The sequence below is a fragment of the Malaya genurostris genome, chromosome 3 (genome assembly GCF_030247185.1).
Source record: "Malaya genurostris strain Urasoe2022 chromosome 3, Malgen_1.1, whole genome shotgun sequence".
Classification (NCBI taxonomy): Eukaryota; Metazoa; Arthropoda; class Insecta; order Diptera; family Culicidae; genus Malaya; species Malaya genurostris.
In genome coordinates, this window is record NC_080572.1 from 34,385,021 (window position 1) to 34,407,961 (window position 22,941).

Below are 22,941 nucleotides of genomic sequence, written 5' to 3' on the forward strand. Positions count from 1 at the left end.
CTAATAAATATATCTCATTTTAACCCGATACCACATTTTTAAAAATTGTGAGCGTATTCTGTTCACAATGTATAAACTGCAAGGAATTCTATTGTGCTATAAAAATTAAAAGAGAGTTAGGGTCTAACGGATGAAAAAACACCATTTTCGCGATAATTTTTCAGAGAAATTAAAATGTTTTGCATAATATCAAGCATCACTCGAACAACATTTACATTTTATCTTGGCTTAAACAGCTCAATGAATTCGAAATTTACCAAATACACCAAATACACACCAGGTCAGCGATTATTTAGACCATTAACTGACTTCTGAGCTCAGCCCACAGCATTTTCCGCTCCGGAACGGCTGGCCTCTTTCACCGTGGGAAAACGCACGGATACACGTACACTTGAAATTGGCGCGTCAAAACAGATGCATGAACGATTCATCGTTAGGTAGGTAGGTACGGCACTCGGCAGGTGGTCCGTGTACCGTGCCACCGGGACAGTCATCGTAGAAGGATTCCCACCCTGCACACATGCGGTAGTCTTACAATTTCGTTTCCCGCGAGTACGATTTTCCGAACGGTAGAGTAGTGTTCGGGGAGAGAATGAGAGTGAGTTCCATTAGATGCGACTGCAGTGTCGTCCCGTCAGTCGTCGTCGTCGTCGTCGAAAGTGGGTGATGATGAGCCGGTTGGTTGATTGGTTGGTCGATCGGACCTTTCTTCGGCAGGACTCTCAGTTCAGGTCAACCATGGAAAATTTGTGTTTGTCGAGCGCCACCTCGACCGATGATAGTTGGGCGGCATAAACAGCATCACACTTCGGTCGGTGTGTTTCAGTCTCGTTTCGAGCGTGAATCGGTTCGGTTGTGTTCCAAGTTCACTTGCGTTCGGAGGGCTCATACACAATCGCTTCACCGGGTTAAGCTTTCATTCAGCCTGTGGAGTGATTTTACTATTAGTTTAGTGTATGAGAAGGTTGAAAGAGGGATTGTGTGCAGGTGGCATTCTGTAAACACTACCGTATCGGGGTGGAGAAATCTCGCACTGCACTCCGGGTGTGCCGAGTCATTCTTGAAGTGAAATGAAAACGTTGAGTTAGAATCGAAAAGCTGGGAAATGTCACCCAAGAGTTTTTGAACGACGACAGAAAGGTTGATTATAATGTTCAAACCCAGACCCTGTCAACAGTATCATAAACTAGACTCATTCGAACGACGGCCGGTGATTTAGTGCAAAGATAACGCACTTTTTGACCGTGGATTACAGCCAATTCACAGTCGAAGCTTTTTCACAGCACATCCAGTTGGGACGTGATGCGTCACAATGAATCAGTGTTTCGAAGGCCACGTCATTTTATAAGGTGGAAATCGAGTTCTTGGCATTAGCATAACAAAAGGTGCTATTTGGTTGAAGCAACAGAAAACAAGAAGCCAAATCGTACTGCAGAAGTGGGTGTAATTTGACGGATGTTAAACCGATTCGACATTTCACAGGTCATTTGTGTATATTACGGAGGTGCTTGTGCGCGACAGAACCGAGGTCGTTGAAAATCGTGAGTGATTATAGCACCAGATAATGTGAACCGGTCACTTTTTTCCCACGATTTGAACATAACCGAATAAATTTGTGGAATAATTTCTACAGAGAAAGCAGAAACGACAATTTCATCAGGACGGTGGTCCTGGGCCAACCGGGCTGTAGTGGTTTCGTTTGCGGTGTCGTCCGCCAGAGACTAATTTTCGTTGGGCCAGTTAATTGCTTTCAAGGTTTCGCAAGGGTACGAGATATATGAGCAAAAAGCAGGAAAGCCACTCATTTCTCTTTCTTAACGTTGTCGTTCCTAGCAGCTGTTGTGCGCTTGCCAGTCAAAGAAGAAAAAAATATACAATATATCCTCTAAGGAGAAGTGTGCAGAAGCTGACTGAGTGAAATTGATAATTGAAATTTACGTGCGTGGATTGGAGAAGTTGGTGAAAATAGCAGTACGAACAGAGCTTCTGCATGTTTGAAACGGATATCAAACTTCTGCATTCAGGTGGATGAAATATTGATAGTGCGGTAGTGTACACAAATCAAACTGAAACCGTAACTATTAGGACGGAAGAAAAATCAATTACAAAACAAATTTCGAACGTTTCCTGGCGGAAATGAACCGTATACCGAAAGTGAAGTTTACCAAACAAACACCAACGTAGTGAAAAGCATACGTTGGAACCGGCGAGTGGAAGTAAAAAAGCGATCGACAATTTCGTTCAAGTAATTGAATTTCTCCGACGAAAAAATAGAAAAAAGGGAGGCGGATCATTTGGTGAAATTTTTGCCCTCAAGTGGTACGACGAAGTATCATAAATCGTGATTTAGTGCAAAATTCTAACCGAGCTCGTTTACTGGAAATATTTTGTAAGATTTCTTAAAGGATATCCAACTAGAATAAAAACAAATATAGAGTGACAGTTCAAGATTTTTTTTGAATTGGACTGTGGAACAGCAATTGATTCGTTTGGAACAAGGCAGAACACAAGTACATAAACAGGTGTTGTTAGTATGAAAATCTAAATAATTTAAGTATTAAATAAAATGGGAAATGGTAAATCGGAGCAGCAGGAAAGTGTGCTACACCAACGCCTCTGGTAGCGCTCTCGTTTAACCCGATTGGAATAATAATTAAATTTGGCTCGTTCTTTTGCACCCATTCACTCACCGTATCCCTGCTGCATACAGTTTCACACTCACACCAGTGCACATGGCAGGTATCACCGTTCGGAGGAAAAGTTTAGGACTAACATTCGGTAGTGAAATAGCAGCTGTAGCATCTTTACCAGAAGCAACAGAAACAAGGTACCGTATCCAATTTCCTGTGTTTTGTGTTTATATGAAAGTCGTTCTATTGTGATATGCATTGGTACCGTTGTGAAGTGCATAACATGGGGTCTTTACTTTACATTTTTCTAGAAGACATATAGTAAGAGGTTTCCTTCCGATGTTTTCTAAGTAAACGATTTAATATTACGTCGAAGTAAGTAAACGATTTAATATTAGGTTTCACACTGACTTAAGAAACACTTTTGTATAGATATTCACATTAATATCCACCGGCGCCATCTCATCATATCCACTTCTTCCAAGAAACTACCCTAAGTTGATCCTCTTTTGTAATAACAACAGTAACCGATTTGTAAATAAGTTGATAAGAATATCCTGTATCAACTGCGCATTCGCTTTTTTCTTTAATTTTGAAGCTTATGTAGTTCCATTTCTGGTATATTTCCTCCCCAGTTGGCATTGAAACACCTCATCTTATGTTTCTAAACAAGTTGAAACTAATTAGACACCTCAAAAATATTTTTGGTAAAAGTTATGTGATTGATATAAGTCGAATATTATGAAACATTGAAAAGGCTCGTTATAGCCATAATTAGTTATGGCATTAGAAATCCAAAGAGAGGAATTGTACACGGAAAGACCGAAATCAGTATTTTTGATTTTAGTTAGTTATTTTTCGAGACAACTAAAAAAATCTTACTTTTGCTGATTTAGATTTTTTAATTCTCATTCCCTTAATAATAATAAAATATTTGTTGAAATGACTATTTTTTAGTTGAATTCACCAATTAAACGTGCTGTCATTTCTTAGCTGAGGCACACTTCATTTCCATTCAACTAATTTTTTGGTTGAATTAGAGAAATCAAATGTTGTTTTCAACCAACATAAATGGTTGAATTGGCTTTTGCAATTTGCAGCACGAAAAAACGTTAACTCCGTAATGACTACTAGGCATTAGATGGCACACTACTACCGAAAAGAATTTTTCAGTCGCGGTTGTCTTTTATATATTGGCAGGTAAAAATACGATGTTGTATTGGAGAAGAAGATACAAACGAAACGTAAACTTCTTTTTGAAATTTTTCTTCTAAATCGCTGTTTTCTTCATTCGACTTCGCGAAATCGACTCTCTTACTGAAAACTTTTGAGCACTCGGAAAACAAAAACCGAATACAAATAATACACCGGACGGCGTAGCCCGAAAGGTTGGAATATACAAAAAACATCATTTGACATATACAAATAAAGTGCAACATTCGAAATAATCGCTTCAAATGCGCACAAATTCTGAATAAATACACTTTCCACTAAGAGTTTACTTCATTTTTACATATCGGTTTAGAAATTTATGTATGGATATAACATCATCAAAACAATTTGCAAGCAGTCTCAACAAGACTGTCCTTTTAAGCTTTTAATGGATTGTTTTGCTTTGACACTTCTCATGATTTTTTGACTCATAAACTTGTTAATAAAATCAATTCAATTTTCTTTGTGCTGTACTTCAGCAATGATTGTGATAGATAAATAGAACCAAAATTTCTGATTTTAATTACAAAATTAGTTGACAATGAGAATTTCGTACTGGATTGAAATATTGCTGGTTTGTGTCCATGACATTCGCCAACTAAACACATTCTCTTAAAAATAAGAGTTTTTTTCAGCAAAGTAAATTCTCAATTTTAACTATTTTCCTAGTTAATTTGGAAATTTTGTTGTTAAAATCAACTAATTCAAAAACAGTTATACGAATTAGGCGCAGAGCTAATTTCGGTCGTTTCGTGTATTGAAATTGATGGCGACAAATATCAATTTGTTACAACATTGAAAGCTCGAAGTAATCAATTATTGATAGATGTAAAGCTGCTATAAAAGCACCCTCGCAAACATTGTGACAAACCGCAAGCAAAAGATATATAGCCAAAAAGCTAACATAGTGCGTTGTATCTGATTTTGATGTAACAACTCGAAAACAACGAAATTTATTTCAGTATTTCTTCGAATATCATAACCTTTTGATCGAAGCAAAATTTTGTTAAAACCGTACTGATTAAGAATACGCCATTTAAAAAATACTACACGGAACGACCGAAATTAGCTCTGCGCCTAATTCGTATTACTGTTTTTGAATTAGTTGATTTTAACAACAAAATTTCCAAAATAACTATAAAATTAGTTAAATTTTAGAATCTACCGTGCTGAAAAAACTCTTATTTTTAGAGAATGTGTTTAGTTGGCGAATATGCTGGACACAAACCAGCAATATTTCCATCCAACACGAAATTCTCATTGACAACTAATTTCGTTATTAAAATCAGAAACTTTGATTCTATTTATCTATCACCGTCATTACTGAAGGACAGCAGTGTCAAAGCACAACAATCCATTAAAAAGCTAAAAAGGACAGTCTTGTGAAACTGCTTGCAAATTGTTTAGATATTTTTCGCATGTGTTACGATATATCCATATATAAATTTCTAAACCGATATGTAAAAATGACATAAACTGTCAGTGGAAAGTGTATTTATTAAGAATTTTTGCGTATTTGAAGCAATTGTGGGTAATAATGTTTTTACGCGAAACAGTGAAGTGAGTTTCGAATGTTGCACTCTAATTGTACATGTCAAATGATGTTTTTTGTATCTTCTAACATTCCGGGCTACACCGTTCGGTGTACTACTTGTATTCAGTTTTTGTTTTCCGAGTGCTCAAAGTTTTCAGTGAAAGAGTCGATTTCGCGAAGTCGAATGAAGAAAACAGCGATTTAGAAGTAAAATTTTCAAAAAGGAGTTTATGTTTCGCTTATGTCTTTTTCTCCAATACAACATTGTATTTATACCTGCCAATATAGAAAAGATAATCGCGAGTGAAATTTTTTTCGGTAGTAGTGTGCCATCTAGTGACTACTAGTCATTACGTTGTTAACGTTTTTTCGGTGACAGAGCGGCATATAGCTGCAAATTGCAGAAACCAATTCAACCATTTATGTTGGTTGAAAACAACGTTTTATTTCTCTAATTCAACTAAAAAATTAGTTGAATGGATATGAAGTGTGCCTTAGCTAAGAAATGAGAGCACGTTTAATTGGTGAATTCAACTAAAATAATAGCCATTTCAACAAGTATTTTATTATTATTAAGGGAACTAGAATTAAAAAATCTAAATTAGCAAAAGTAAGATTTTTTTAGTTGTCTCAAAAAATAACTAACCAAAATCAGAAAATCAACTTATTTTTTCGCCAAAATGCTAATTTCGGTCTTTCCGTGCATACGTTCGTTTTCGCCGAAAAAAATTTCAATATTTCAATCCCACTGTGGTTGCTGTGTGTATTTAAAGAATTGATTTGTACCACATTTTTCAATGAAAGAAATAATGATAATCGCAAATTGTCGAAAGCGCAGTTTATTGATATTTTCAAAATTAACTTGAAATGAAATGTAATAAGTTTTATGCCACACAATAGCTTTTCTAACTTCGTCTATTTATATTTTAGAACTGAGAGAAGAACAAAAACTCAGAATCGAAAGCTAGCTAAAATTCTTCTGTGATCAATGTCTGATGTTCTACTAACTGTTATACTTATTGACAAAAACGTAATACATTCTGCAAGAACCTCTACTGTGGGCGCGATTTTACATGTGACCTAATCTCTCACACGATGCAATTCATAAAGATCTAATTGGTCTGATGACGGGAAATTTCATTGGTAATGCCTTATTGTTGGATTAGCATGAATTTTACTGGTTTTGACTATAATTTGCATTTGGTTATCAAGTTCGACTGTACGAATTTATATGTATCATTTCCCTGCTAAGCGGATGTATGCTTCTATGGATCAGCTGGGGTAGTTTGTGATCCAATAATTATCGGTTCAATCCGCGGCGGTCACTATCAGTATTAATTTATTTTATTTCAATTAATTTCATGTAATGAATTTTTCCAATCACACAATATCACATGCTCTTACGCGTAAGTTTGTGAGAGCTGCGACGCTTCATTTATGTGCATTTTACAAGACGTAAAATTACAGGGTTTTTTTTCGAAGTGAGTATAAAACAGTGTAAGAAGAGCTTCGGTGTAACTACACACAATATTGACGATATAAAAGTAAAAGGGAAGTGTTTTTTTATGGAGTTTATATTTAACGACACACTCCTGCGCAAAAGTTTTTCATATGCATTTGTAGTTATGCTGTTTAAATTTTAATATGAGGTACTAAATTAGTACTACTAATGTTATGCACTAATCCTTAGCGACTATTTTTCCGCTTTCCTGACTAGAGCTTGAGAATTTTTTGTAAAGAAGCCGCGATCATGTTGTCAAACCCAAGAAGAAAGTTAGCATTAGCATTAGAGACCGCCCGTGTGTTGCTACTCCGTTATTGATCTGGACCAATTGAGATAGCAAAATGATTTTTTGAAGTAACATGTTTGGGAATAACACATTGTTTCACACTGTGCAAACTGTATTGAACCATGCATGCTGATCAATACCGACGCAGGCCACGTCCGAATGCAGATCTACTTGGGAGGGAAAGGATTGTTAGTTCGATGCATATTGCTACTAGGAACCGAGGAATCCTCTGCATTCCCACATGCATCACAGGAGAGGATACTTTGTTAGTAAATGTTTTAATAATGTTATCATGTGTTTATTGCTCTGGGTAGCCGGCTACCAAGAATGTTTTAAAGTATTATCGTTTTATGTGTTACTTTGTGCTGGCAATATATTGCACGAAACAGTCAATCTCCGAAATTGACAAAACTCCGGACAGCCGGCTGTCGAGTATGCAGTCACTCGTTTATGCATTTTACCTTTCGCGTTTTTTTAGTCATGCAAAAAAAACACATTCCGATTGATAAAAAAAAGGTATCATCTCACTGCTAGGTGGATTAAGCACCTTTTTATAAATGAAACTACGTGATACAAAATAAATGAGCGAATAGGATTTAGACAAAAAAGTTGATTCATTGCATTGAAATATTCTAAACAGATATTATAAAATCATTTTAAATCACCAAACAAAGGTCAACAGATTTCACACGCGTCTTGATTCTTTATTATTTCCGATTCTTTATTATTTTTATTATTTGAATTGTTTATTGAAATTATTAATTGGTTATATTAGTTGATCTGCGCAGCCGGCTACCGAGAAAAATATTAATTTACTGTTTGCAATATTAATATCAAGTGTTTTTTACTATGTATTCAATATACCGATATATGTTATCTCTGTTATTAACTTTGTAATATAAACGGATTTGCGCAATGGTTGATTTTTATCATTCATTTTATAATCCTGAAAGACAATCAATAACATGGAAGAAGAAATCATTCCTAATAAAACTTTTCTCCGAAGCTAGACGGAAATTGATAGGTTGAATAAAGAGATGATTTAGAAAAATAGAGTAATCAGAAGTAAAACATTGAAAATATCTTATAACTGAAAGGAAAAAGAAACTCCTGCAATTATCGCCTTTTACGACATGGAAGCAGGAACCCAGTGGATCTATTCTTGGTTCATTTTTTTCCGCCGGATTCCACACGGCATCTAGGCTGGTACAGTCCGGAGAGAGCTAATAGGTACTATCAATCTCCTAGTGGACCCCAGCCCCTTTGTCAAACCCAAGAAGGAAGTTATACAAAAACATGATTCCGGGCAATTCACGTGCTACTTCTCTCCAAATTGAGTTACACCAGACCCTGTTAGCTTGAAGCGAAATTAATCTTCAGTTCAGCAACGCCATCGCATGGCATCACATTCAACATGTCATGCCAATTGTATGGGTGCGCAGTGCTGCTATTTTGGCGCGCACGAATTTGACATTTCTCTCCCCTACTTCTATGTACGAGATTCGATGCGGACTCGCCTGAAAACGCCATGCTCGCAAAAAAAGATGTTGAAAAAAATTCATTCGGGAAATGTGAGAGCTGGATATCTTGTTAATATAATGTCTTTAGTTTACACCTTAACCCTTAAATTCATTGTTTTTGTTTTTCTATGAAAAATATATTTAAATTGAATCGAACTTCTGGAACGATCATTGACAATTAATGTATATTGAATGCTGCAAAAAATTTCGATTCGTCATTTGGTTATGACAATTCGAAATTTATTGTTTAGCTCTTAAGTGCACTTGCATTAAAGGATATCAGTTTAATTTGCGAATTTATTGAAATATCATCCGTGTACACTTTATATGACACACACAATTAATATATACTATGTAATGGGATAAGCTCTATCAGTTTTTGCTATAGATTGTATATAATATTTTTTAACAATTTCATTATGGTTTCGCTGATATCGACTTCAAGTACATTTTTAATTAAGATTATAGGTTTCCACATGACTTCTATGAATTGGTATTCATAAGAGAAATTTATGAATTTAAATAAAAAAATTTTCAGTGTATCAGCCTGAGTTGAAAATTGATTTACTCAGTGATCACATAATCTTTTCAGACAATTATTTTTGGCTTAGAGAAGTCAAACACTGTGTGGTTCTAGAGAAGAAAAATATAGAACTGCGGTTAAATTCATCTTTTCAATACTTACTATATGACTATGATTTCAAGACAGCGACAGCAAAACAAGGTTATGAACAAGCAACTCGAGTTCTAGTAAATCGAATTTAACTATATCGTTTATTTTTGCCTTTCTCATATAGAAAGGTTATGCAATCACTTGAAAAACCGACTAGTGAAAATTGTGTCATATACCATTCGACTCAGTTCATCGATCTGAGCAATGTCTGTGTGTGTGTGTGTGTGTGTGTGTGTGTGTGTGTGTGTGTGTGTGTGTGTGTGTGTGTGTGTGTGTGTGTGTGTGTGTGTGTGTGTGTGTGTGTGTGTGTGTGTGTGTGTGTGTCAAATAATCTCACTAGGTTTTCTCGGAGATGGCTGAACCGATTTTGACAAACTAGGATTCAAATGAAAGGTCTCGTGGTCCCATACGGAATTCCTGAATTTCATTCAGATCCGACTTCCGGTTCCGGAATTATAGGGTAAAGTGTGTTCAATATTGTACACCGTCACTTAAACCGGCGAAGCAAAAAACGTGAAAATTTTTCTAAACTAGTCTCAAAACTACACAAATCGATAGTCATTATCAGTAGGCAACTAAACAAACCGATTCCGGCTATCCTGGTTCCCGGTATCCGGTTCCGGAAGTACCGGAAATAGTGGTCATATATACCAAAATGGATCTCACTCACTTTTCTCAGCGATGGTTTGACCGATTTCTACAAACTTAGATTCAAATGAAAGGTCTCGTGGTCCTATAAGGAATTCCTGAATTTCATCCAGATCCGACTTCGGGTTCCGAAATTATAGGGTAAAGTGTGTTCAATATTGTAAACCGTCACATAAAACCGGCGAAACAAAATACGTGAAAATTTTTCTAAACTGGCCTCAAAACTACACAAATCGATAGTCATTATCAGAAGGCAACTAAACAAACCGATTCCGGCTATCCTGGTTCCCGGTATCCGGTTCCGGAAGTACCAGAAATAGTGGTCATATGTACCAAAATGGATCTCACTCACTTTTATCAGCGATGGTTTGACCGATTTCCACAAACTTAGATTCAAATGAAAGGGCTCGTGGTCCCATACGGAATTCCTGAATTTCATTCAGATCCGACTTCCGGTTCCGGAATTATAGGGTAAAGTGTGTTCAATATTGTACACCGTCACTTAAACCGGCGAAGCAAAAAACGTGAAAATTTTTCTAAACTGGTCTCAAAACTACACAAATCGATAGTCATTATCAGTAGGCAACTAAACAAACCGATTCCGGCTATCCTGGTTCCCGGTATCCGGTTCCGGAAGTACCGGAAATAGTGGTCATATATACCAAAATGGATCTCACTCACTTTTCTCAGCGATGGTTTGACCGATTTCCACAAACTTAGATTCAAATGAAAGGTCTTCCGGTCCCATACGAAATTCCTGAATTTCATCCGGATCCGACTTCCGAATCCGGAGTTATAGGGTGCGTATTAGAAGAGTTTGTGTGTCATGTTTGTTGGTGGCCGTACGAACCGACTTCGATTATACCGGTTCTCGGGTTCCGGTGCCGGAAGTGCATATAATAGTGAACCCATTTTGTTCTCTTAAGGATGGCTTACGCAATCAAAGCACTGTTTTATTCTGTATGTTATGCATAAACAATACCTTGGTTTCTTTCAAAAATCGAAGAGAAAATTTTTGAATAGAATACTACAATATTATATGTACATGAGAAAGGCATCATTACACCACTAGGTGGATTAAAACAGGTTTTTATTTAAGATATTCAAGAAATTTTGTTATTCACATTATTGTAAATCTTGAAATTGTATGAATAATTTGCAATGATTCTTATATTGTTGCCGTATTTCCTTACTATTTGGTGGGTCTTACCTCCTTCCAGGGCACTTCTGAAACCTGTGTAAAAGGAAGTTTTTAAACTTCGAAGATCTACTAAAAATCACAGTTCGTAATTACCCTTTAGTAACAAGCTTAAAAGAACTTTTCCAAATACTGAGAGGATGATAATCACCGCTGACACCAACTTCAATTGGCTTTAAATATTTCTTCCATGCTCTCGAACCAACTTCGGATCCTAACAAAAACAACGCACTCAAAAATTACTAGCTTACCATTCTATGGCTTTCAAAGCTCGATTTGGCTAAACACCAGTCTATCTTCTCGTTCGGCAGACCAAACAGGGTGCCCAGCTGGCTGTGTCTCTATTTCTGGTGGGATTACCCGTCTAATCAATAATTTTATGTTATGTCTGAGCGCTTTATCCTACCGAAATACAGCAGATCAGCAGCATCCTTCGATGTTGGAATTCTGCTTACATTAAAGTGGAACGACTGTGGCACTGAAATATAGATCCGTAGGGTATTGTCACAAGACTCCTTTCAATACTTGCATCTTTCGAATAAAACCCTTTCACTTCAATAGTTTCCAGTGAATCTATGAACTTGTAGATGGAAAGGCACATCATTTGTTTGCTGAAGTCACGACGGCGAATAAGTTCTATTACGTAAGAGAATGCATGAAAAGGATGCGACATTCACAAGTTTGAACAAGCAAACCACATCGACAAAGTTACTTCTCTGCTAGGAACTACACCTCGCACTTAGCCTTCCATATCTTTGGGCATGAAACACGTACACAGACAGACCAGCAGATATCAGCTAGCTCGTAAATAATTTCATTATTTTGTTTCACATATCCTACATACCATCGGTGAGAGCACCATGCAATCTCTACGGAACTCCACCGCAACTTGGTGGCCCGGTTCGATATGAGTTGACGGTATATAAATGCTCTTTATGTGGAAAAGCACAGCAATGTTTTGCGGTCCCAATTTATGCTGCCTGTGGTGTTCTACTCGGAAAAAGAGTCGAGGAAAGAAAATGGTGTGTACGTATCGCAGAGAATGCAAATGTGAACTCTTTCCGGGAATGTTGGGATATCAGTTCATGGTTCAATGTTGTTGAAGAAATATATTTGTTCGTATTTTGCAATGAATTTTATTTTGACTCTGGTGACAGCACAAAACGATCGATGCTCTTCCTAATACGTGGCTAGGTCAGTGCCAATGAACATAAGGAACAAATTATTTTAATAAGATTTTGTCCATTTTATTGATGTCTTTTCCAAGTCAAAATGATTGTTTTTGGTGTTTTTGGATTATTAGGTGTTTGGGTTAAAAATGCTGAATAAAAGAGGCCATTTAAGCAAAATCGAGTTTTACTTTACTGCTTCAACCCATAGATATATTATCTGAGACCATAATGACGAAGTTTCTAAGCTAACTTTGAGTTTTTTCGGAGACCATTGCCACTCAGCCATTGCTTTAAAACACTTAATTTCTGAAACGCGTTTTCCCAAAACCTTGTCACTGGATCCCGATCAAACCAGAAAAACAAACTGCTAAACCTTCCTGTACGAATGCTTGGGAAATCGGAATACGTTTCGTTTTTGAAGGTTTTGATCACCGTTCAGCAAAAAAAACCTTTTTTAATCGACCTAGTGGTGTAATTATGCCTTTCTCATATAATCTATATTTTCAAAAAAAATCACTAGAAGATTCTGCGAAGAATTTTTTTTTCATCTTGAATAAAATAAGAAACATTCTTTGGGTGTAAACTAACATAATCTTTTCCATTTGTAAACAGTTGTCAAGTTAATAAGAATTTTTCTTTATTTTGCATCGTCGCACTAAATTATTAAACACACTTTACCCTATAGTTCTGAAACCGAAAGTCGGATTCGGATGAAATTAAACAGCAATCTATGAAAGTATAGGAACCAGAATAGCCGAAGTCGGTTCCATTTAGTAAGTAACTAATATAACCTACAAATTGAATCAGTTTTAATTTTAACCTTTTTTGCATCGTCGCTCCTAATGCATTCAATTCAATAGCAACCTATGGGACTATGAGATGTTTAATTTTATGAGTGACATTATTTGACACATACTCACACACATACACGCCCAGACTCATACATTGCTCAGCTCGATAAACTGTGTCGAATGATATAGAACACTTAGCACTCAGGACCAACTTTTACTAGTCAATTTTTCAAAAGATTTCAATAAGTGTACTTTTATAGAAAAGCATCGTTATCATGATCTTGTAATAACACAAATAAGTAGGTACAAATTGAATAAAAGAATTAGAAATTAGCATTTTTAACCAGAACCAACCTGGAAATCCTGTACGCTAAACAAAATTGAACAAAGCACACTGTGAACGGAGCAAGGCCGCATGTTCCGTTTTGCATCGTCATTTTGAATTACGATTTGAATGTTTTAACACTCATCGCCCTATAATTTCGGAACAGGAAGTCGGATCAGGATGGAATTACACAGTATATTTGAAGACAGTGTTAACTTTAATCTGAATCATGATTGGTAAAAATCGGCTTAACCGTTGTTGAGAAATCTAAGTGAGTTCCGTTTTTGCAGATTTTCTTCACTATCATCGGTGCTTATATATAATACTGTGGTATTCTTTTCAAATGTTTCTCTTCGATTTTTGAAAGAAACCAAGGAATTGTTTGTGCATTAACTAGTATAACATACATAATGAAACTGTGCTTTGCTCGCATAGGTTATCCTTAAGAAAACGATGTGGGTTCACTATTATATGTAATTCCAGCACCGGAACCCGAGAACCAGTATCGAAGTCGGTTCGTACGGCCACCAACTAACACGATCTACAAACTCTACTAGTTGTTATACAAATTTTGAAATTTTTATACGAATTCGACATCGTACTCCAAACGACAGTTTAAATTATTGGTGAATTCGGAAATATGCAATAATTTTTGGTAGGACCATAAGACGTGACCTTTCATTTGACCCTAAGATTGGAAATATCGGTTCTGAAAACTCTGAGTAAAGTGAGTGAGATCCAATTTTGAGCATATGACTATCTTCTCCTGTCGTTAATCGAAAACCGGAAACCAGGATAGCCAAAATCGGTTTTGCGTTACTCTATAGAAAGGTATTAGAATTGCTGGAAAAACCGACTTTCGAACGGAACCTCGGAGACCCATAGTGTTATATACCATTCGACTCAGTTCGACGAGATCGGAAAATGTCTGTGTGTGTATGTGTGTGCACTTTTAGAAGATATTTGAACGCGCTCAATTCTCTCAGAGATGGCTAAACTGACTTTAACAAACTTGGGCTCGTTTGAAAGCTACTGTCGGACCATTGATCAAGTTCGAAGATCAAATGGCTGAGACATTTGGTTCCGGAGATATGATTGTATAAGTGACGTAACCGACAAAAAGCGTTGTATTGGAACGCGCTCAATTTTGTCAGAGATGGCTGAACCGATTTTAACAAACTTGGGCTCGTTCAAAAGCTACTGTCGGGCCATTGATCAAGTTCGAAGATGAAATGGTTGTGACTTTTGGTTAAAGATATATGATGGTATATATGACGTAACCGACAAAACACGTTGATTTTTACCAAAATTTTGGGATCACCTCTATTTTCGTTAAGCTCTAGTGCTCAAAAGTTTAAGCACCTCGAAAAAAGCCTTCATGCAAAATTTGAGCTAAATCGGATATGCGTAAGGGGTGCTGCCCGGTGGTAACGGTTTGACATCATCGATCTTGAAAAAGCACCATAGGGGGGAGTACATGAAATTTCCAAAATCGAAATTTTTTTTTTGATGTCGAAACTCTTAAAACTGCATGAAACATCGAAATTTAGTGTCATCTAAAAAAAATTAAAAAAAAAAATCTACTTTCTGGGACTTCGAAAAATTTTGATATTTTTTCTAAGTTTCAAAAAGTCGATTTCTTCAAAAAAAATTTTTTTCGAGATGACACTAAGTCTCGACGTTTTATGCAATTCTTAGCCTTTCGGCATCAAAAATTTTTTTTTCTATTTCGAAAATTTCATGTACTCTCCCCTATGATGATTTTTCAAGATATATGAAAATTCCACTAAGTGGACTGAGAAGGGTTTTTTAGATTAGCATCACTGTTCTCATACAAATAAGCAACGCAAATGTCAAGCACTAGTTTGGAAAAATGATGCTGACTGTGTGACATAAACATTGAAGCATGCTTTTGTGAACTACTCGAATCAATCTGAATCAATTGGTGTCTAAATTAGTATCCGAAAATATTTAATAATTTTAATTTAATTTAATAATATATTTTCATGAGACTGTTATGAAAGAAGAGAAAGGCATTATCACACCACTAGGTGGATTAAGAAGGGTTTTTTTAGTTGCCTACTGATAATAGCTATCGATTTGTGGAGTGTTGAGTCCAGTTTGGACTTTTTTTTGCGAATTTTGTTTCACCGGTTTAAGTGACGGTGTACAATATTGAACCCACTTTACCTTAGAACTCTGGAACCGGAAGTCGCATCCGGATAAAATTCAGGAATGCCGTATGACACCGTCTTAACGTTTCATTTGAATCTTAATTTATAAAAATTGGATGAGCGGTCTCTGAGAAAATCGATTGCACGTTTTTAGTTCATTATGTACATTTTACCCCATAACTTCCGAACCGGAAGTTGGACCCGGATGAAATTCAATGGCAACCTATGAGACCACAAGGCCTTCAATTTAAATCTTAGTTGAAGAAAATCGGTTGAGTGGTCTCCGAGAAAATCGAGTGCACTTTTTCTTCATTGTTTTGCACATTTTATCCCGTTACTCCCGAACCTGAATTCATTTTTGTTACATACACACACAGACAATTGCTCAGTTTGTCGAGCTGAGTCGAATGGTATATGACTTTGTTCTCGGTTAAAAAGTTTTCACAGTGATTGAATAACCTTTCTATATGAGAAAGGGAAAAAGAGCCTTGTTCCCAGAAACTGGGAACGGGAAGAGTTGAAGTCGGTGCGTTAGGATATTCACTTGTAAAAACTACAAAGTAGAACAGTCTTTCGCACAATTTCTATGAGTTTTGACGTTCTTTGCTTCGACACTTCAAATGACGGTTTGAAATTTTTACCATTCATGACCCTATAATGTCGGAACAGGAAATCGGATTAATTTGACAGACCTTCGGCACTATAAAACTGTTTTTTTTTCATCTAAATTTATGAACAGTGGTGTAATCTCTGAGGAATCAGAGTGAGTTCCATTTTCAAGTTTTTGTTCACTATTCCTGGTACTTTTAGAACTGGAAATCGAAGAGTGGTGTAAATGAATTATGTTTATTAGGTTATCGAATAACGAACTGCATAGACCATACAACATTATTAGCCAATTTTAAGGGATTTGCTTCTCATAGCAACATCCTTTAAATAATTTTACATTAAATACGCTATGATTTTGGAACCGGAAATCGGATCCCAATAAATTTTAGTAATTTCTATGGGACCCTAAGTTCATTCACTACATCTGAGTTTATGGAAATTGGTGCAAAAATCTTATGACAAATGAGTGTATATTTTCACATCCTGCTTCGTATTTCTGAATGATGAAAATAGAAAAGATTACCGTAAGATCTTCCATTTAAGCTTAAGTTTTTGAAAATCGGTTCAGTCGTCACGAAGAAGTGCAGGTTTTTGCACATATCACCCTGTTATTCCGCAGCCGAAAGTGGGATTTGAAAGTGCAGCCGAAAGTGGGATTTATTTTAATATTTTACGATTCATCTTCGACTCATCAGTGCATTCGCAGTTTATGTTGAACTCCTGATGCCTCCTCGCGGTTCGACATAAACCGTTAAGCTTAGTTATCAGGATTTCTGCTGTGTTGATCACTTCGTTCACTTTTGATAACTTTAAAAATGAACAACGAACTTATGAACTCAACTGAATGGTGCACTTTAGTATATTATTAATTTATGTAAGATATTTTCTCTACGAGCACGAGCCCTGGACAAAACTCAACGGATGAACCATGAACTGCATCAGTTGCTGGGAGGACCAACCCTCGCCCAAACGTCCAAGGTCGAGCGGTTAAGGTGGGTCGGGCATGTTCCTTGAATTGAACTACACGGTTCAAATGGTCCTCGACAATGATCCAACTGGTATAAGAAGAAGAGGCGCGCAGTGGGCAAGATGGATCGATTAAGTTGAAGACGACCTGCGGACCATTCGCAGCTACCGAGGCTGGCGATAAAACAGTCATCCACCGCGTGGGATGGAGACGTCCCTCCTATACACAGCAGAGACCCGCGTAGTTTACGGTTGAAGGAGTAAGGTTGCTATTAGAGTAAGGTCCGTGTCAGAGAGAAAGCATCACGCGAAGCGTCGAGACGCGCGTGCGAGCTAGTTGCAGTTGATCGAAGCAAACCTGTCAGAGTGAATGCGATGCGCAAACAGTACATCGCATTGATCGTCCGCATATTTTGACATCAACCTAAGGTTGCTGTCATAGTGAAAGCGTCACGCGAAGCGTCTGGTCGCGCGTTTAACCAATTAACTTTGATCAAAGCAACTCTGACCTGAACCTAAGGTTGATGTCAGAGTGAGCGCGGAACGCGAATTGAGGCGAAGCGATTCAATTCCCCACCTGGAATTTCTAGTTTCAATAGGACCGCAGCACTAGCCATGCAATGATTCTGTGCGCTAAGAATCGTCTTCGAAGTCTGTAGAAACTGAATGATCAAATTCCACCTAAGGAATTTAATACCCAAACCTCCCTTGCCACAGTCATATAATCAAGAAATCAAATTGCAGAAATCTCAAACTCTAAACTCACAATTGTGGAACAGAGCAAATAGTTGAACTACCTTTCCACCATATGAAGCACGCTGCATGCTTATCATTTCTAAAACATTCTCATAAAGACTAAATACCGTCGCTGGTTTATTAAGCAAAAAAGACCATACACTATCTCTAGAGAGATCGTTTGGATGAACAAAAAAGGTCCCAAGGATTGGTTTACCAATGGATTGGTTTACCTTCGCCCACCCCCTAGATACAACACCACTGCCTTGGACTTAATGCTACCCATAATCGCCATATGTTACTTCTTACAAACTTTCATTCACTCTTCCTTCAAATCCTTGTTGTTTTTAAGACCTTCCCTGTATTCCTGTATTTGCCTTCCCAAATGCTCAGCATTTTTCTTTTGTCGAAGCTCTGGCAAGTTTGTCGAATTTACTTTTTGTTGAAGGATCAGATCATCTTAACATCTTTTTCTATGAACGCAAATTTTCAAATTTTGCAGTTTTTTCATTCATCATCCTGTAATTTTGAAACCGGAAGTCAGATTCATATCAAGTTAAAAAAAAATATGTGAAACAATAATTCCTTTCATTTGAGTCTAAGTTTGCGGAAATTGGAATTCCTGAAATTCATCCGGATCCGACTTCCGGTTCCGAAATAATAGGATAAAGGGTGGTTCTTGACTGCGGGGTAGATCTTGCAGTCGCTGAGTGTGCGCAATGGAAGAAGATGCACGCGTAGCGGGAGTACAGAACGATTGGAAAACGGAGACTCAAGATCCAGTATCCTGGAAATCTACAATTCGTTCGGTCATGTTACGGAGATGAGATGTGCACCATTAAAGTAAAACAAAGTAAATGTTGAAAACCTGTTTTAATCCACATAGTAATGTAATGTTGCTTTTCTCATAATACTAATACTATCATAAATATTACTGTAGAGTGATAAAACAACTGTTCATTGAATAGAAACAGGAAAGTTTGTTCGAATGTAATCTAGCAAAATTTATGAACCAAAACACCATACAGTTCCGGAACCGAAAGTATTATCGACAACGAATCCATGATAAGACCTCATTTTTTGAATGTATAAGTTTTTGAAAATTGATTTGGCCATCTTCAAGACAAGTGTGTGAGATCTGTTTTGTAGTTTTGACCACTATTTACAATACATCCGAAATCTAGCTTTTGGTGGTGGTATAAAATGTTTAAAGCTTAACCGTCTCTAAAAAAATACTTTGAGTTTCATTTGGAGTATTTCAACACTACTTCCGGTGCTTCCGCAATTGAAATGATTAGCCAGGACAGCCGGAATTAATTTGATAGGCCATCTACGAATAGTTTGGAATAGTTTTGAGCCCAGTTAAGAACTTTTTTTACACTTTTTGCTTGGCCACTTGAAGTGGTGATATAAAATTTTAAACATTCTCCACCCTGTAATTCCGGAACCAAAACTTGAAACTTTAAAGCTTTGTATGAAACCATAAGGCCTTTGTATGAAACCATAAGCCGGTTTCAACTTAGGTTTGTGAAAATCGGTCACGCTAAATCTATATTTTTCTTTGAGTGTCTACGAATTTAAACAAAGCATGCTGTGTGCATCGTTTGAAAAGATATATAAGTTTATTCGCTCAAAAACTAAGTTCTGAAAACTAGAAGAATTTATCAGTCAGTTTTCTAGGATTTATACCTGTTTCTGCCATCGCCATACTCATAAAATGGGAGATTTTTCACTTATCGAACTCTAGTTCCGAAACCGGAAGTCTTATCCGGATGAAATGTTCTAAAAATTTTAATTAACTTCAATACCTTTCGTTTGAGTCTCAGTTTGTGAAAAGCGGTTCAGCCATCTCTGGAAAAAGTGAGTACACATTTTTTACATTTTTTTGTGCATCACCTATATCTCCGAAACCGGAAGTCTAATCCGGATGAAATTCAGTAGCAGGCTTTGGAACCATAAAACTTTTCATTTGAATCTAAGTGAGTGCATATTTTTGTTACATATTTACACATATACACACAGACACACACACAGGCATTTGCTCAGTTAGTCGAGCTGAATCGAGTAATATATGACATTGTGCCCTCCGAGCCTCAGATAAAATGACGGTTTTCACAGTGATTGAATAGCCTTTCTATATGACAAAGTCAAAACGTAAAACTAACGTAACGTAATTCAGTAGTCATTATCAGTAGACGGTCAAACGAACCGATTTCGGCTATTCTTTCAAGAATCGAAGAACATTATTTTGAAGAATACCATAATACCGTATACGCCTCAGACAACATTGATGATGCAGATGGTCTTTTTTAGTCTTAAAGTATGCTGATGCAAAATTTGAGCCAAATCAAAATACACACAAATTAAATTTAGGAAAAAAATGGGATTTCCTGATTTTTTTTGGCGGGTGGCCCGCATGCTTGTCATCGGAAAGAGCGGCCTTCGGTGAGCGGTAGAATTTATCACATTTGTCGGTCCTATAAGTAATTCAAAAAATGTTTTAAAACATCGTGATTTTTTTTAAAATAATCTATGCATGTAATATATTGCCGATTGATTCAAACGTCATGTAAAGTCATCAGACACTCTGATGTAGTCCTTCGTCTATCTCGTCTCTGACATTGTCTGGCCATAGTGCGCTTGTTCCTTCGAGCGATTTTATGCCGAGCGAAGAATAAAACATTTTCAACGGCATCATGGTTAGATAGGAACCGCTTCGCTGTCACATCTTGTCATGGGAATGAATTAGCACTCCGGAATAATTCCATTCAGCTGCATGATGACCATTCCGACTAGACAGATTACAACAAAGAAGTATGAAATGAAAGGACCGCTGGAACGAAGACAAACTATGATAATTATAGCTACGCCAGAAGTGGGAACGCAAATTATGGAATAAAATCACTTTCAGAAGTGCTCGTTTGCGTTCAGCAATTTTCAGAAAGCAGCACGATTGTTACAAACTTATCACAATCTCGTTTACGCTCGCGTGGTATAGCGCAGCTCTGACAGCTGGAAAATTATTTTCCGCTTCGTCCTGCCCTCTAGGGTTGAGTTAATATAATAAGAGCAAGCTGATTGAATAAACATTTACAGAATCCAACGCGATGCGTTTGCATACCTTCTTTGGCTGGTTTTTGCAGCACGAAACAACTCGTGAAATTCAGTAGAATCCACTACCGGTGTTCGGTCAGTGGGTGATTGTGGCGCGGTAGGTGGCGAGTGGAGATCAACCTCGCGATGCAAAATCTAGCACAGGAAAGACGAAAAAAATGTTATGCCGAACTTGAACAGGGAACAAGTTTTTCTACCGTCGAGTAAACTTCCAGCTGGTTAAACGGTAAATTTTCTCGTTCCCACGGTTAACCGCACAGGTTGTTACATCGCAGCTGCAGGCAGCCTCGATCCATTGAGTGGATAGTGTTGCGAGCTAGTGGAGCTTGAAAAACTCACTTATCTGATAGCAACTGATCGGAATAAGCTATTTTGACCACGCAATCTCTCAAACCATTTCACTGTGCGAGTTGTCGCCAGTAACCATGATGCTGCTTGCTCATTATAATTCCAGCATCCTGGCGTTCGCTTTTTTTTCACTGCGCCTGTGGCGTTGATGACGGTGTTGCCACACGTACTAGCTCACTGTTTCCGCAAAGGATCGAAAATATTGCCTGGTCAAACGGATTGTGCAGTGATCCAAAAAGCAATCATTCCGGATAATAGATGGGAACAAGAGGTGAGATGGTTCCAACGTAAAACATTCATTCCTATCGATGAGAAAAAACTTGATTTTGTATTACTAAGGAACTCGACGAACTTGGATAATTTTTGCATGGAGATCCGAGTTCAGTCGTTTCTCAAGTTTTAGTTAACACACTAACGGCTTGTCAGGATAACTGGCAACAAATTAAAAAAGTTTCCACTTTTTTCGGCTATCGAACGAAAGTTGTATCGACTCTCTCCGTAATTAGATTTGTATTCCCCTGAAATTTGCGAAACTTTCTTCATTTGCGATGTAGGAACCGTCTCCACACCGAAGTTTGATCTTGGTTACTTCCAGCAGGGCTGTCCACCGTTTCAGTATGTGCGTGACAGCAAGAAAAGCAAGAGAGCATCACTGACTTCCGTTGTGTCTTTTTGATGACTACGATGCGCTGCAAAGACGACGATGACGACGGGATCTGGGCCAAAATATTGTCAGTAAAATATTTACAAAAGCAACCTACGAAAAGTACTCAGCATTTTTTTTTTTGAATTTTACGGGAGACGGAATCTCTTATGTGACGTAATTTATGAGAATAAAATATGTATTATAACTGAAAATTACAAGAATGACTGGAATTCGCAGCGCAAAAATCCAATCTACATTATTTATCTATACTTAAAAACATTTCATATTTTGCACTCGTATTTATTGGTCGCATGATGATTTTTCTAAGTGTATACACTTAACTTTCATTATTATTTATTTTGAGTGAAAAAATATTGAGATCGGTACTAAGAAATCTTTTATTACTACATAGCAGCATAAAGGGTGTAGCCGGGTTTGCATATAAAAACTGCCCCCAAGCATAAATTAAATTCAGTTTTTGCAATGACTGAGTGGAAACATATATTGGAGAAACCAAATGAATGAAAAACTTAACAGAAAAGATGATTAAAAAAAAAATATGCTCAGAGACAGGACTCAAACCTACGTTCTTAAGCATTCCGTACATACGCGCTTCCACTCAGTCATTGCAAAACTGAACTTAGTTATATGGCGACTTTACGTCAAATCAGCCAAAATTAATAAATCAATAAATTAAACAAATATAGCCTTTTTGAAAGGGTTTGTATTGGAGATAATTTTCCCAAAATTTTAAGCCCTATTTGTGGAGTTAGGGTGGTTCTCCTGTTTTTCATTTTATTTAAATGTTTCAAAAACCTCTTCAGCAAAAAAAAATGAATAAAATCAGAAATATTTT

At 37.0% G+C, this 22,941-nt stretch overlaps 1 protein-coding gene across 1 annotated transcript in view; it reads left to right on the forward strand.

Moving 5' to 3' along the window:
• The first annotated feature begins 797 nt into the window (after positions 1-797).
• The window catches only part of LOC131437458 (limbic system-associated membrane protein), a 294,699-nt gene continuing 272,555 nt past the window's right edge, over positions 798-22,941 (forward strand). The window contains exon 1 of the mRNA XM_058606826.1: positions 798-2,827. Within this exon, the coding sequence (XP_058462809.1) occupies positions 2,733-2,827 (95 nt within the window). The 5' untranslated portion in view covers positions 798-2,732. The remainder of the gene's footprint in view (positions 2,828-22,941) is intronic.